Genomic DNA, 17,875 nt, shown 5'->3' with positions numbered 1-17,875 from the left:
TTGCTGTTTAAGATCATATTAATGTAATATTATTTTAAATATGTTGCTTGAAAATGTACGACGCACAAAGCGGTGTGTTGGATTTCTTTTATAATTTATGGGCACGAGTAATCATTTGAAGTTATTATTATCATCATCATTATCAATTTCTATTAATATCCTTATTTTGTGGCCATGAGTTAGCTGTAATTTTGCTTGTTAATTATAATTAGTAAATTATTTCCCTTTTTACTTGATGACTACTATAAGAAAACTTATATTCACCTTCATATGGTGGCTGATTTGTGCCATGTCATATGTTCGCTCCGCAGGGCGCCGCACGAACACATCACACAGTCAAAAATTTGTCGTACGTTTGCTTCGCGCTAGACGAAAACTAGAAAATACGACAAAGTGATTTCGTGTTTTTGCCTAGCGCCCCGTGGAGCGAAAATACATCATGGCACAAATCAGACACCATACCTTCCTTTTTCGAAAACATCAAGAGAATTGGTATATTGCATAACATCTTACATGAAAACGTTACAACCCATTTTAAAAAATGAAATATCTTTTTTTATCACACACCCGTGCCGATTTTGCGACTCCGTAAATATAGTCTAGTCAATATACCCTAATTTGGGGGTCAACCTAGAACTAATTGCAAAAGTTTAAAAAGTTTGTTTTTCTGAAACTACTATATATGTACAATTATCCATAAAAAGTCCCGAACTTTTGCTGCTGCCATTGCTGAGAAAATGATGCCTGAATTACTTGGTACCTTGGATTTCATGAAAAATATACAAAATCAGGATGTCAGTTTACATATCAATAATTTATTGTAAATTTTTAAAATTGTTTTAAGTAATTATCATTACAATATCAAATAATAAATAACAAAATCATAGTGTCAACGAATAATAATACAATTATCATATGATTAGTAACTTTTTACTTAAACTGCAAAATAATATTACCCCACCCACTAATGCATTTACAAAAGTATAACAAATGTATTCCAGAAATAATTCCCGACAACATCATTAAAGTAAATAAGATTTTGACAGTCATTTCATCAAACAAAACATATTAAATCCATTTTATGGTTCAAAGGAACGTTTTTTAAACACTAAAAAAATGTAATTATAAGGTATGAGCCTCTGATGATGTTCGACTGCTGCCGTGCTGGCGCTATCATAGCAACGTCCAACATTTATTTACTCATGGTTACAGGTATTTTTGCAGAATAAATTTTGTTTGGTTGGTTGGTTTTATGGCGCACAAACACAAATTTGGCTATGTGCGCCGAAATAGGAAAGATAAGTTGGCTAACCTCGGGTGTTAAAACTTAAAGCAACACCAGGCAACCTCACCTGCTTGAGCATAGAGATGTGCATAGACTCCAGCAATTCGAACTAATTTAGTTGTCCATTACAATCACGAAGAGATAAACAGTGGCTGCATTGCAGGATTGTGTAAAAAGTAATTGATAAAATAATTAATTGAATCGAGAATTATATTTTGTTTGTGGTTACCGTCTCACCAACATTATAAAAGTAACATGGCGCCTTTTAAGATAACCATGGAAATGATGACTACAGGGACCTCGCCGTGCATTATTTCAGGCACAAACGGACGCCTGGGTAGAACAAGCTAGCTGAATAGTCGCCTCACATGAAAGAATATGGCCCTTTATGGCTCAAAGTTAAAACATACATTGGTGAGAGGTTTATGGTTTAAAGCCAACGACCTTATCCACTCCCCGCCCCACAAGAAGATAGTAAATCAGTTAAATGAAACGTTTCAATTTTATAATTAAAAAATGTTTTACCCTTTATTAGTGGTTGTTTGCATATATAGCCTGAGCTGTTAGGCGTCAGGTTTATATTATTATTAATCTTAAATGCACCATGTTTCCTTGAGAAAAAAAGAAAAAAACATTTGTTCATTAATTGTGTTTATATATAGTTTATATAAATTAACGATTACCTTATCCTTGCTATACTAACAAAATTGCCAAGTTTAAACTTAAAATATATTAATTAGCTCAGCAATCTCAAATAAACTTACACTAATAGTATAACAAGTATATTCACTGTCTATAAAAATGGGGGTTACTTTTTCCCACCCCTTTACAAAATATCAAAAAATACAAATTATTAAAGATTACAATTTTTCAAAAATGCAAATAAAGATATAATTTTATGTTTGATTTCATTTAAATAGTACCAGTTTTAAATTTACACATGTCAATATTCATTTCTATTTGGTTGAGTAACAATGGCATACACAGAGTATACTAACTTATTTACCCATGCAAGTCAAATTGAATTCACCAGAGCACAGCTCAGCCACGGCGCCATTCCTGTGCAGGATATGTACTAAAGCCTTTGCTTTCCTCCGTACATGCCAAAGTAGTGGTATAATGCAAATGACTGTAGAAAGATTTCATGATCAAACACAACAAAAGTGACATTCACCTTGCTTGAATCGGCCGGTTTACAGCCCAACGCCAATCTGACTGATGTTTTCTATCTTATTGTGTTTACATGTAGATCTTATTGCCAGTAACTCCTTTTCAACTTTTTCCCGATTTGGATTTTCTAATCAGGTTATTTTAGCAAACTTACAGAGAATTATTTACGTCACCCATAAATTGATTTTGCCTTAGAAAAATAATGAAGTATAGATTAAGAATATGATTTCTCCGAAACATTAGATTCTATCAATCTTGGTATCGAGGCGTTAAATCCAGGCCATTTATCTAAATGACACTAAAAAGTGTCAAAGGGCATCGTCATTTTTGTTCAAATGTAATGTCTCGAAATCGTGTCAATCGCATAACTGTTAACACGTGTCTGGTTTCCAGCGATTAAAAATAGAAATCTTCCATTTTCGTCAACGCAAAAGCGAGCACTGATTGGCTGATTAAAATGTCAGATAAGCGTGACGTTGTTTTGGTCATCGTCAGATCTACAAATAAACATAAGAAGATCTAATCTTTAGAGCCATACGGTTAGCTCAGTAGGTAGAACGTTAGACTGTGACCTACACAGACCTGGGTTGGTTTCCAGGACTGTGTAGGTCACCTACGTTGTGATTGATCATGAGTAATTCGCACTGTACGTCTCTTCTGGTACAGAAGTTACAGTTCATTGAGTAAATGAAGGCAATAGTACTGGTAAAATACTTGAAGTTTCCTCAGGAATGATGCGGTGGCTAAACTGTGTTCTGGTAAATTCAATGTTGCTTACTGTTGTGATCCGTAGTACCAACCACCAACATAAACATTAGTCGAATGGTTGCATAAACCATCACACCAATGACCATCATTAATGTTTGCTACCACATTATAACCAAAGTATTCTTCATATGTTTGGCCTTGTCGCAACATGAAGATGACTTTTTGATATTTTGGACACTAAGTCAGTAAATGTAAGTAAATGAAAAGACCTTTCAAAAGCATCTCTCCGTTCCCTTTCTTTTCTGGTTAACCAGGACTTCTGAATGTACATGTATTTCTATCTGATATGCCCTCATGATGCCTTTTCAAGTTTTCCTGTCCGTCCTTAAATTAACTTTACAACACTGATAGCAATTGTACTCGTATATTGGAATAATGAAGGTAAGTCAAAACACAAGGCAGACGAATTTTAACATTATCTGCCCACTGATCACTACAGTATATTTTTTTCATGATAGTGCTTTTACATTCCAATCTAGAAAACAAGATAGCATCAAATGAATCTTTTTCTATTCAAGCTAAAGTTCAACAAAATAACCATCAAGAAATTGAAAATTTGGGGAGTTAAGATCTTTCTTTCCCAAACAATATTTTCTGCTATAAAAGTTTTGTTCCCAAAAATTTTGGGGGACGTTTTTTCAAAGAACATGGGTACTTGGATTTATTTTTAAATTCAAAACAAATTTTTTTTCCCCAAACAGACATATCCCCTTTGTATCCCCCCCCTTTTCCAAAATCGAAAAGGACAGAAGATTTAAATTGTCATTTAGCTTGGGAAATTGGTGTCACCTGGGAAAAAATAATTTATGTTTTTTTTTTATAAAAAAGATTTTCAATTATTTCCCTTTTGTAAAAAATTGATCAACATATATTAAAAATGTATGGGTTAAAACATTTCCCCAAAAAGATAAAAAGTAAAAAAATTTTCAAAAAGAAAATTTAAATTTCTTGCTTTTTATTTTAAAAATTTTAATATTTTTTGACTTAATTAAAAAACGGTCGTGATTCAAAATAAGACAAAGTTTGATGACTATGAGTTTGTTAATTTTATTATCTCGCAATAGGGCCCGTAAGTCTCGTTTACTTTCACTTTCGATTTACCACTTCCGGGTACATCGGCAGACTTATTTACCATTAGGGGGCAGGGGACCTAAAAATGAAAAATTTTGTATTTCAGTGTGACCAGAAACACAATTCCAAATATTTCAAAATCTGTTTTACAGGCAGATAACCAGTTGCACAGCATTATTCAATGATACATGACATACATTGAAGAAAATAATAGTTTGCATGCATTGCTCCTTCAAAAAATGACTGACAGCAATTTATATTTACCCCCACCCAGCCAAAATCACACCTAAAATGTACCAATATAGGCAATCTTCATGAAGGTGCAGCATACTCCAGAATCCGCCCGATTCCTTTAAAAATATCAGTAACACGCAGTGCAAGCTATGGCATTTTCAGAAATGACAAATAAAGTGTCTGTCATACGTTTAGATTTTTCACAAAATTTATCTGAAATTTCTTACTTGTTTGGCGCCAACTGTCAAAGCTTGATTTTTAACTTTTTCACCTCCATTCGGAGAGTCAGAAATACATACAAAGCTACCAAAATGCTTAGTTTCGGGTAAAAACCCAAAAATATATCTCATTTCCTACACACAAACAAGAAAGAATTACAATGACAGAGAAATATCAGAAGTTATCAGTACCTTCAAAACACCATGTCTGAGTTATTAAAAAATTTGACCGGGGCCATCATTCGAATATGTCCCCTGCCCCCTTACGCATATAGGTAACCCGAAGAACTCGAGAGATATAGAAGTGAATTTTGTTTCGGTTCTCTTCAGATTTGAAGGAGTGGAAAGCACGGGTCAAAAAATGCAGGTAGGTCAATTATCTGACGGAAAAACGAGGGATTTATAGAGTTTAATAAAACTAGTTTATTTTCGGATAGTGACAATTGTTTCGGATGTTTTGTCAAGGTAGTGAATTCTAGTTGTTTAGCTTTTAGTATTGTTTTAAAGCTACTGATGTGAGAAATTTATTCAAACCATTTTAACTTATTGAAATAAACAATGGAGAAACACTTTAATTCTAGTGTATATTAAAGTTATACAAAATTCGGACATTGCACAGTAATTCGGATATTTCTTCCCTTCCATTTTATCAAGATTTCAATTACTTACATTAGTATAATTAACCACAGGTCCCAAGTAAGAGTTTTGATAATTAAATAATTAGATGGATAGATCATAGATTTATGCAAAGTTTAATAGTATTGTTCCATTTCTAACTATGGAGAATAGTATCAAGGCACTAACACTTATTTGTTTTTATTCTCTTCCTTTTTCAATTATATATACAAGTTAATATGGTACCTAGCAAATTATGATTGAATTAAAAAATATAATATTTGAATAAACCATTTCAGATGTGTAGACAGGGGTGTATATGACAAGTATAGAATATACAGTTGTTCACTATGGACCATTAATCAACTGTTTGCACTGCCTATGATCCTGAAATATCTATACATCAAATGTAAATACATGTAAAATAACTGATTAATTTTTAGTTGATATCGGAAAGATAAACAATTATCACGATATTTTAATAATTTTTGGATTTCACTGCATAATTGATAAGTAAATAAAACATGAAAAACAGTCATGTTTCACATTCAAGAAGATCAATATTTTTGACTGTTATATATTATGAGTTGTTGTTTATTTTTAATGTTTATTTACTTTAAATATGAAATTTTCTGTCAATCATGGCCAGCTTATTGCGACTGATGTGTTTTTCTCAGTGAAATATATTCAGGTCTTACACTTGTAACAACATATTTACTGATTTTTCATTCTGCAGATAAAAAGAAAAAGATGAAGGAGAATTTGTCCATGAAGACCTTTATTGCAGCTACCATCTTCCAGTTCCTTAATTTGAGAATGATATCAGAGAACACACAGTTAAAGTGAAATATTAGTTTAATATAAGCCACTGAGAATAGTTAAATGTACTTTCCTGAAGAAGATGAATGACATCCAGCACAAAAATCTTAATGTAAAAGAGTATGATTTTATGGTGTTTGACACTATGATACCATAATCTTGTTAACTTGTTAATGTCACAATGATAGAAACAAAGTAAAATATCCACATTTCATTGCAGTTTTAAGTATTAAAACTAGATACTCTATATATACCTATATATACCAAAGTAGAAAACACACCAGAGATAAGGATTTTCATGGAATCACAGTATAGTCATATGGCATTATGGACATTAAATGACTATGAAGTAAAGATGAAAAAGAAATAGCAAAACTATTATATATCATCTACTACTAATATTGTGTGGTAATCATTGATAAGCTCACAAATTTGCATTTCAAGCTGACCATTTTTTAATTAGAATATGATTTATAACTCTATGATAATTTGTTCATGTTAATTTTCAAAGTCTTTACATTTGTAAAACGAAATATTCTTATTCTTGTATCAGTAGACATTCACAGTGTAAAGTTACATTGTCCAAATAACTTATAATAATTTCAAGTGCTTTCCTGAAGTTTTTCTTCCGTGATATATATGCTAAGCAGTGCACTATAAATTGTGTAAAAATAAAAGTTCATCAAACTTATGAACTGTTTTTTGTTTCTACTATTTGGCATATATTTATAGCAGTGCTTGATAATAAGGGTTCATCTGCAAAATAGTGTCACTGTGTACTTTAATTCTCTAACAGCAATGGCTAGATTGCTTGAATATGCAAGCATTGACTATAGTAAATACTGTGCATGTCATTTGAATTTTGTCTGTCCTGAAATGGAAACAGACACTATCTAAATAATATTGATGAAAAGTTCTTGACAGCTCTTCAATGACTACATTTACACATATGTACATTGACAGAAGTTAAAAAGCATTGTGTGTTTTTTTAAACATTGACAATTTTGAAACAGTCCCAATGGGTATATTAATGTATCAGTGATGTAATTGTTTTGTATCAAGTGCAAACCCTAAGTTTTGCATGTTTTGTATAGATAATTCACTTTTGGTCAAATGTCAACAGGTCCAATACATTATAAAACAGGTAATTTGAAACCCAAAGAAGTATATGGTATGTAATAACTGCCCCTCTGATACTAAAATCTTTCAAGGAATGCAGAATTGCAAGTCTTCTCCAATTTTGTGATTAAGAGACAGACTTGGGCTTTCAAGGGCTAGCTGCTAGTGTTTTACTACAGAATACTCAAAACAGATGAATTGCATTATTATTGTTTACTCTGGTATTACTACCTGCCATGTACAATGCAAATCATGGCTTTTCTAAGAGCAGTGAAAGGCTATTACTGGAAGGAAATTTACACATCTTGCCTCAGAAACAAGTTTTTCTTTGAGATGATTTTTATGATATTTAAATGATGGTTATAGATTACATTACTTTTACAATTGCAGTGATCATGGTGATAGTATGAAATGAAACACAATCAAGATAGAAACATTTTAATGCAGATCATTTATCTTTTTACCATTCTTGTCACCTTACAAGTCTATTAAAACAATTTTTTTGAAACTACATGATGCCTGGTTGAAACTGTTTTGGACAGCCATTTGCAGAAGATAAATGATCTTTGAATAATTAAGTTAATACAAAGTTACAAATGACAGGTTATTTATTTCTAACAAAGACAGGTTATTTATTTCTAACAAAGACAGATATTTTGTTTAACATTTTTACACTGACATATATCTTTGAAGTGTCTTTAACCTTAGTTTTTATTAGAATACAAACATTCAGTCAGACAGTTTACACAAGACATGGAGCTTTAAGAAGCTTTAATTCAGTCAAAATCTGTAATGGACTGCCATGTCTCTACCACTATGTACTTCAAGTCTGTGTATGGACATTTCCTTTCAACTATGTCTGGTGGTATCACTATTTGGTTTCTAATCCGATGGTGAACACTCCAAAATAAGTCAAGAGCCATGACAATTAAGTACTCAAGATCCAACCATGAAATCACATACCTGCATATAAAGAAAATTTATCATGAGTTGAAAGCAATAATAATTGGTCAGCTGTAAATTTCAATCATTTTCATATTGTTGAATAGAAAATAATGTTGAAAAGGGAGAATCACTTCTTGGTGTCCTAGTTTTTGTAGATTGACTTTGACAACTGATCTTTAAAAAAATGTGCTAGTGACTAGGTTCTACTAACTATTTACTAAACATGATTTAACTAAAAAATATGACCCACTTACTTGAGAAAAATACTTTAAACAGTATTTAACATGAATTAACTACATATGCCATACTGTTTGTTTATTTAGCTACACTGTAATTATTTACAAAAACGAGAACATTATGGTATACAAGAATATTTATTTTTCATTAATGTAGTAGAAGTAGCTTTAAGTATATATTTCTTACCAAAACGATTTTACAGCAGAGCATGCATGTGTATTTACATAGGATACTGACGTCTTTCATCTCACCACTGTCCATGAGCAGTCTAAATATCTACACGAGCAAAATATTTCATTAAATTTTATGACAATTTAAATTGGTAATATAAAGCTTGACTGTTTGTGCTTTATAAAGATAATAATAATAATAAATAATATTTTCAGTTAGAAGAAAATATATTCAAATAAAACATACTGATAATCATATTGAAACGTTTTATCCGAAATATGCGCTGTCCGAAATTTCTAAACATTATATTTCTGAGAGATAATCAGGTAGCGCTGTAGAAAATTGATAAAATCAAATTCACCAGTCTGAAGTCAGATGCGAATGATATCGTATCAAATAACAAATTTATTAGATTTACATGGACATGAAAATATTACAACATTTATTGCGATAAACTGAATTCGAAATGACACACCCACCTGAAGATTATACGAAGTTGTCTTTCATTGATACTTGTTCACAAGATGAAACTATTTGCATTTCGTTACAAAACAAAAAACTCTGCCAATTTCCACATACCCTTTGCTTTTCCGTGTAAGTTTTACTTTCCCACCGGCATACAAGTATTACCCAATATAGATAAGCAATGTTGTTGATATTTGTTTGTACCCGGAAGTGCAAAATATCGTGAAATCTCGCAAGTCACATGACGAGACTTACATACCCTATTTACAACAAATTTGAAAAGCTAGCAGTATGATCTTGCCATTATTATATTTGGCAATGACACATAGAAATTCCTAAACAGTCATTTTGAATTTTACTTGTGTTCCTACAATGATAAAACTTTATTAAACGCGAAAAATAAATCAAAATAGAGTAACAAAAATAATAAACCAAATGTTAGATTTATGTTCCGTATTTGCTTCCGTAGTACAAAATGTCGTCAAAAACTGAAGTACCATTATCGATTCATTCTTTTTGTTTCGTATAAATAATAAACAAATAACAAAATGCAAATGAAGAAAATTAAATAATACGCGTGTAGGTGATTTTTTGCATGCAATTTCAAAGTATTTTTATTTTTAGAATTAATTTTTTACAATGACGCAAGCATGAACTATTCGCTGATTTCTTTATTGTTTAAACGTTATCGTCGAAAGATTTGTGATATAAACATCTGAAAAAATATTGGTTATATATAAACCTACCTAGATTTTAAGTAAAAACCTTGTACTTTACCCCCAAACGGTTCAGAAGTTCCAAAACGAAGGTTGTTGACAGCCGTTTTAGATTCAATATGGGCGCCGCCATACTTATTTTCCGTGACGTCACAAACAATGCGCGTGAAATCTACTGGTATGGTAGCGTAGTTGGAGCAAGTTTTAAAATGGAAAAAATCGCTACATAAAACCGCTTTTATCTTTTTAATTGCAAATGCAAAAATTCGAGACTTTTTATGGTAAGCACTTAAGATTAAGTTCTTTCGTAAGGTGTTGATAAAAATTCTTTTGCAATTAGTTCTAGGTGTATCTTTATATTGACTGGCCTAATATGGTATTGCACGGCCTTGCATATATTTTGACGTGACGTCATTAGCGTTTTATCCTGTCACTTGTCTCAATTTCGGCCCGATAACAAGGTGCCGTATATTTTTACTGATCTACGGCACTTGATCACGTGGTATGCATGTTTGCCGGACTACTTTTCAAGAAAAAATATAAAAACTGTCGTTAAATCTTCTGTGTGTAGAATAACGAATTTTGGAAACGTTGATAAAACTTTGTTTGTTTATTTTATTTCACTCTATAATTTTTCAAGCGAAATAAAAAATTATTTAAAGTGAAATAAATGTAAAACTTAACTGTTTGCGACATTTTAGAATAGCGTACTTGATTTGATTGTTTTGCACGTGCTGTTTGGCGCTACATTGTGACGTCACGTAAACAATACTTTAAACGTCTGTACAGCGTTAACGACTGAATAAAAGATATTGGTATTCGAATTTATTTTCTTAGTTAGACCATTTTCTTTCATTCTAGATAGTTTTCACAACAAAATTCGACAAAAAATTGTTTTTATTTATCACATTTTTCAAACAAAATGGCGCCCTCAATGTGAAAATACACGGGGAGATAATAAGAACGGCGAGTGCATTGGTGTAGAAAAAATTAGGGCCTTCTTTGTTTATATAAAAACATTTCCGATAGTGTGATTAAAGGTTGTTTGCCTTATAAAATTCTTTAAAAAACGGTGACAGGATAAATAGAATAATAGATTGGTGTCGTGGATGGAGAAAGTTTATCTGGCTCTGCTCCGGAATTTATTGGGTTCGCCTTCGGCTCACCCAATAAATTCCTCCGCCTCGCCAGATAAACTTTCTCAATCCACGGCACCAACCTATTATTCTCTATATACAAACATAGTGTAAAGACGCGCTAAATGTTAGCGTTATACTATAGGCGCGTCAATGAAAAATGACTCTTATTTCACTTTAAACGGTCTTTATTTTGGGTATGTGATAAATAGAATATTAAATTCGTGTAAGTTCATTACTGAATTTATAGCACTCGTTGAATAAAATAATATTATGCTCGCCAGAGGCTCGCATAATATAATTTTATTCAACTCGTGCAATAAATTCAGTATTGAACTTACACTCATTCAATATCCTCTATATCCGATGTATCTATATTTAACAAGTTTAGCCGAACAGTGGGGGATCCATAAACAGATTTGAGCCGTGTCATGACAAACCAACATAGTGCGTTTGCGACCAGCATGGATCTAGACCAGCCTGCGCATCCGCGCATTCTTATCAGGACCAATGCTGTTCGCTTACAAACCCTATAACAAGTAGAGAAACTGATAGCGAACAACATGGATCCTGATCAGACTGCGCGGATGCGCAGGCTGGTCTGGATCCATGCTGGTCGCAAACGCACTATGTTGGTTTTGTCGCGACATGGCTCATTTATCTTTACAAATATTTTATTGGTAAAGGCTTAGACAAAATCGGACTCATACATGTTGCTGTTGCTCTCTGATATCCCTTTGTGTGAAATTGTATTTAAAACAATAATTTAAGCATGAAACCCATCACTTATAGACCTACACTACTGTTCATTAAATCGTAATTTAAAGAACACTTATAACAGTACGTATGTATACTTTGCTTAAGTTATATCTGGCCGAACAACTTAATATACGCAATCGCTTCGACAATTCGATATATATGCAATCGCTATTTATCTTCTCGGCTTTTTCCATAAGAATCAGTAAGGTACGGTACTTCGAAAATGCTTGGAGTTGTTGACTAAGTTTATTCCAATATATCAAGTAAAAGTACAAATAAATCAAGTAAATTTATATAGGTATAAAAGTAAACAGTACATTATTTTTGTTTGTAGAAAAAAAACGTGTCTACCGGTTGAAATTATTTCGGATTTGTTTATATTGCTACATCAGTGGGCATGTTAAAAGTGATTATGATTGTCAGGCATATTCTTAATCATAATTTTACGGAAATAGACTTTATTTTCTTTTCGATTCAAAGATAATACAGAAAACGAAGAAATAACTAAAATAATTAAATATGACATTTATATGATACAATGGCATCTTCTCGGCATTTTCCGTAAAACTTCGGGATATTATTAAAAATTAGAATAATTTATGATAATAACTTCAGTTATTATTGATAAAACGCCAAAATGTTCCGATTATTATATGATAGCTGAGATAAAATGGATGAGTATTTACATTTTAACAATTCTGTTATTAAACTTAGCTTTGCTTGTTCAATGATCACAATGATACTGTTTTTCTGTCGTCTGCTACTGGATATTTTGTTAAGTAAAATTTCCTTCTGGTCCAATTTTTTTTATCCCAGTTTCCTTATATCAAACTTTTTATATGACTGTGTTTAAAGTCGGAAATTAAGTTCTGTTGAGCATGATATTAAGGATTATATTTCAATTTATACGGTCAGCTTTCGGCCTGCGATTCATTCTTTATAAACTTACACACAAACATAGTCACACACACGGAAGTTTTAAATAAACCATATGATACCCTATTATGTTGCATGACACAGTATAATACTTCTAAACCTTAAAGGGTGGAGAGGCAAGCTTTACATGTCATTCATTCTCTTAAACACTGGAGTATAATCAAACAATAACGAGTTGTATTTTGTGAGTTGTAAAGCACAAACCATGCATGTACAGGATAAATATTTTGCTTATGTGTTTTGCATTTATCTATATGTTCTCTTTGTTGGTGTATTTGGTTCCCCATCTACATCTACTACGTCTGAATCTAAAAGTTGCATCATAAGAAATGCTGTAATCACCTGCAATTATATCCCGGCGGCTATTCCGGTCGGCACGAGGACAGTTAGTCTCATAAATATATTGGAACAAACATTGAGCAAAGGATTATTTTCGACATATAACTGGCGGCAAATCACAAAACTTGAAATCTCTGCCAGTAGGGACTTGCTCGATGAACATAATACAGTAGAAGTATTCGATTCGCTTTGTTTCTTTGGATTAAACAAGTTAGAAGTGTTACGTATCCAATTAGAAGATACACATACAATTGCATCTGACTCATTTATTGGTGTAGAAAATCTAAAACGTTTAGATTTATCAGGATGCCGAAGATTAAACTTGGAAAATGTTCTGAATGCAATTGATAACAGTAATGTTGTGTCTAACCTTCAGTATCTAAACTTAGCTTTTCTTGATAGTTATCATGACGGTATCACCTTAGATGAGCGATTTTTCAAAGTAATTGCCGACAAAAAAGTCAGAGAACTCGATATAAGTTCAACACAAATTCAATTTCTTAACATTACAGCTTTCATTTTGAATTGTGCTCACCTGAAACATTTAAATGTTTCAAATGTGAGGATAAGTGAGTTTGAGGGTGATTGGAAACCTCAGAAGTTATGTACAAACCTTAAATCAATTGATGCCAGTAATGCAGTTTTTCCATCTAAGGTTTTTCCTGTCGAGAGATTTATTGAACGAAACGAAAATTTACTAATAATCTTTGACTGGATGAAGTCAATGCTTTTCATACAAAACGTCAATAGTTTAAGTCTGGCAGGTATTTTCCCAAAAAAGTCATCGATATCTATTTACAATATAACAGTGTATGTGTTAGGAGCCAATATATTTAAGCTGGGAGTGTTACACCTTGGAAACAATAATTTCAATAGGGTGGACTTAAAACTCACCATACCTGGATGCACTTTTAAAAAAGTATATTTGTCAGGATGCAATATCCATTACCTCCATCCGGATGCAATTTCAAGTTTCATATTACTGTCAGACATTGATCTCTCAAGAAACAAACTGAACAGTATGATGGCAGAAGATTTCAATTTGTTCGAAAAGATGTTCAAAAACCTTTCTTATCTAAGCACTGTAAGTTTAGCTTCAAATGGATTAACACGTCTTCCAAAATACATTTTTGCATACAATCTAAGACTTGAGTTCATAGACATATCAGACAATCAGATAACTGAATTTTCTTGTGACGTGAATCACTTGACGCATCTCCGGACAGTAGATGTCAGAAGAAATAGAATACAAGTCATCGATGCAGCCACCTTTGATACATTTGACAAATTGAATGTTCATTTACTACTTCAAGGAAACTCCATCCAGTGCTCTAAATGTAACTCCCTTGCTTTCATTAAATGGCTTAAAAACTCAGCTTCAATCACAACATATAATCTTGGCCTACAATGTGAAAACGAGGACTCCAAGAAAATATTTATTACTGATAACACCATTAATGAAATACAGGAGATATGTAATAGACCCAAAGTGATCATCGCAATATGTTGTGCATCTGTTCTTGCATTAATTTCAGTTGTAGCTATTCTATTCCAAATACAGAGATGCCAACGTCAGCGAAAATATCAACGTGAAATGGAAGATCGCATTGCTCTCATTAGAGAGGGGGCTGACGAAAACAAATTTGTTGTGTTTCTTTCATACAGCAGTAACGACGATGACTTTGTCAACAAGTACGTCTTTAATCAATTAAATGAGAATCTTCAGCAAAAGATAGGGAAGGACAGTAATCTAGTCTGTGAAGGAGACAAACATTTTCAAATTGGCAGACCAATTCCAGAGCAAATGTCAAAGTTTCTTCGTAAATCGTCTGTAGTGGTGATTCTTTTAACGGATCATTACATTCAAAGTGTACATTGTCGGAATGAGTTTGATTACGCTATCTTGTTGGAAAAGCCTATCGTTCTTATGGTTAAGGATGAAATAGATACAGAAATGATGAATGGTCAAATGCTGGATTTATATGAACACAGGACGCGAATTTTATTTACGAAGGAAAACGATAACTATATACCGAAAACGTCTTGGGAGAATGTATGTGCATCTATCATAGAACTTGTTAACAATTGAAACAAACTTAGAGTTTAGATTGTAATCTTAATATAAACAGCGTAACTCTTAATTCGTTAATTTATCTGTTGAAATGATTTTATTTTATGTTTTGAAAGAAGGAAGATAAAATGCAAATATATGCACCCGTCATTTCTTCCCCTGGTGCCTCTCAAAGACCTGGAGGTTTTGAGGATTTAGAAGGAGAACTTGTTGTTTTTTTCTTCCATTCGGATGAAGCCGTGATTGTGTTTTGTAAAAACAAGGATAAATAGCATGGCAAGGGGTTCGGAGGTGAATTTAACATCTGCATGTGTAAACATATCGGTCCTTAAATAAATGGTTTGCATAGCTAAGCGGCGAATATTTATAAGTAACTTGTTTGGGAAGGAGTTCCGGTTTAAAATTTACAAAATTGATGATGTATTTATAAACATGCAGTTAGCTATCGTAACATTTGCACATTAATGAGTTACATTTTAATAACTTATCAAACTCCGTAAAAACAGCCATTGTTATGTGCATGTTACACTATTGGTTTGACAAAGAAATAGTCGAAGAAGAAATAATCAAACTCATTCAAATATTCGGCTGATTTGATATGTTTTTGAAAGAAATACATTACAAAAATAATTTTAAAAAGATCCAATGTTGTATGCACATATTATCATAGTTGCAGAATTTTAAGCGGCACATGCCACTTCCTCTCCACCACCTGTAAGCAATCTATGGTCTAAACAATAGTCAAATATAACGAAAAAAGGATACCAACATCATTTCCTCATACATTCTTAGACTTATGTGCAAGGGTTTATTATTGTTTTTATGAGTTTCTTTCTTTCTTAGCATTGTTAGTATTTTTCCTGCCAGAGGTAGATTGGCGTCTTTTTTTTAATATGAAGATCGATATCTTAAACAATGACGTTGTGGGGCGGGCTGTTGCTAATAACTTGTAACCCGACCCATTTTCACTTTATATCTGTTTTTGTATGTAACTTTACTTGTATTGATGTAAATGATAGTTGCAATAAAATAATATTAAATTAAAACTAAAATTCTGATGTACATAATACGTTAAAGCCTCATTCTAAGCCTCTTTTTAACATTGTCTGCATTTTGTTGATTTCTTATTTGTTTAATTTGATAATGTTTAAAAACTATATAAATGTTCAAAATGTGCTGATTCATGTGCACATTAAGTTGAATAGTGAATGAATATGGAAAGACAGATCATTATTCAAAAAGTGTATTTCAACAAACTATTTTCATAAATTATTTGAACATAGATGGCCTTTATTGCGGAAATCTTGCGATCAATTTATAAAGGAAGGCTTTCACATATACATTAATATAATCAAAATTTTATATAATGTTAAATGCCCATTTTGCCCCAAAATGCATTTTTTGCCAAAAACATTTTATTTTTTGTACATGTATACTCTTATAGTTTCCAAGATGTTACTTATTGACAAATTACCTGAAACATCTTTTTCTTCGGTTGCTTTCTATAGTGGTTTAAATCTTTTGTATGGAAGCCAAAATACTACCTTGTTTAAGTTTCACTACTTTTATGACAAATTGTTTCACATTTAAACGCTACCTTCTTCAGGAAACAGGCATCGAAAATGCTCTAAAACCAACATATAAACATATAAGATTTAGAAAGAAGTAAAACTGTATTCATGTTTCAGGTATAATTTCCCTCTAAACAAGAAGATATTTAATTTCGTAACACCTAATCCATCTTTATTTCCTGTTCTATCATTTATTTCATTTTTTTTTCAGCAGCGTGCACTAGTGCTCTTTCATTTTTAACTTCTTCTCTATGGCAGTATAAACAGTATCGATCGATGTCATTGATGTGGTGGGAACAAATAAGTATTTTATTGAATCGTTTTTGTTTTTGTGCTCTTTACATGTCAATTTTAATAAAGGGTAATGCACTTACTTTTAAATTATTTATTGGCAGTGGCGAAGCGAGGCCAAAACGAATAATACACCCTGGGGGAGGGTTAAAGGAGGGACGCCCCCCTCCCCTCTTTATGTTCCGGGTATTCGGGTTTTTTCCCGAGAAAATGTTGCATAATGAGCAGAACTACCAAAACAAGGACGGATATTACTGTTCAATAGCCAATGGTAATGTTTCACGAGCTTGTGGACGGCCCAACGCAAGTGCCCTATTGATTCACAATGTCATCGACTTTCTTGGTGAAAGTAGCTTCGTCTTTATCACCTGCACATCCATTGTATCGTCTGTGCATGTAGCTTCCCTCTGTTTGTTTGGTTTTGTTTTTATGACGCACTAACACAATTTAGGTAATATGCTCCCGAAACTGGGAAGATGATTTTGCCTAACATCGGGAGTTCACAAACTTATAGCAATACAAGGGCTAAAACCATCTCACTTGCTGGAGCTAAGAGATAGATAGACTCCAGAAGTTCAAAACCATTTAGTCGCCTCTTAAGATCATACATGGATAAAAAGCGGCTGCTTGCACAAAAGGCGGCTGCTTGCACAATTTTGATGCCCCAACCCTTTAAGGCAACAGTGTTCTGTCGTCAGAGATGTTATGGCAATTTCAAACGTCGACACATATAGTTAGTAGGCAGCAGCTTTCTTGTCCCCTTCATTTGCCAGGAACTCCAATGCACTTACTACGGTGTTTGAAAAAACAAAATTATATATGAATAGATATATTACATTTTATTACTTTCAGCTTGAAAAAAAAACCTTGTCTAGCACAAAAATTTTGCACTTTCTCTTTATTTCAATCTTATAATAATTATTAGTTAACTCAAATAAC

General features: G+C 32.6%; 1 protein-coding gene and 2 long non-coding RNA genes across 3 annotated transcripts; 2 read left to right on the top strand and 1 right to left on the bottom strand.

Annotated features, from left to right (window-relative positions):
- Positions 1-5,006: 5,006 nt before the first annotated feature.
- Positions 5,007-6,871, top strand: LOC132747339 (uncharacterized). The gene is made up of 3 exons (XR_009628114.1): positions 5,007-5,113; positions 5,661-5,770; positions 6,098-6,871. It is a non-coding gene; the product is annotated as an uncharacterized LOC132747339 (long non-coding RNA).
- Positions 6,872-7,721: 850 nt separating this feature from the next.
- On the bottom strand, positions 7,722-9,393 carry LOC132747341 (uncharacterized). The gene is made up of 3 exons (XR_009628115.1): positions 9,132-9,393; positions 8,668-8,757; positions 7,722-8,262 (listed from the first exon to the last, which is right to left on the bottom strand). It is a non-coding gene; the product is annotated as an uncharacterized LOC132747341 (long non-coding RNA).
- A 3,476-nt stretch (positions 9,394-12,869) lies between these two features.
- Positions 12,870-15,092, top strand: LOC132747346 (toll-like receptor 2 type-2). The gene has a single exon (XM_060736695.1). The coding sequence runs from the start codon at positions 12,870-12,872 to the stop codon at positions 15,090-15,092; it is 2,223 nt and encodes a 740-aa protein (XP_060592678.1).
- The last annotated feature ends 2,783 nt before the right edge of the window (positions 15,093-17,875 follow it).

This window comes from Ruditapes philippinarum, unplaced genomic scaffold (assembly GCF_026571515.1).
Source record: "Ruditapes philippinarum isolate M1 unplaced genomic scaffold, ASM2657151v2 ctg392_1_1_1_1, whole genome shotgun sequence".
Lineage (NCBI taxonomy): Eukaryota > Metazoa > Mollusca > Bivalvia > Venerida > Veneridae > Ruditapes > Ruditapes philippinarum.
This window is presented reverse-complemented; position numbering and strand designations above follow the sequence as displayed.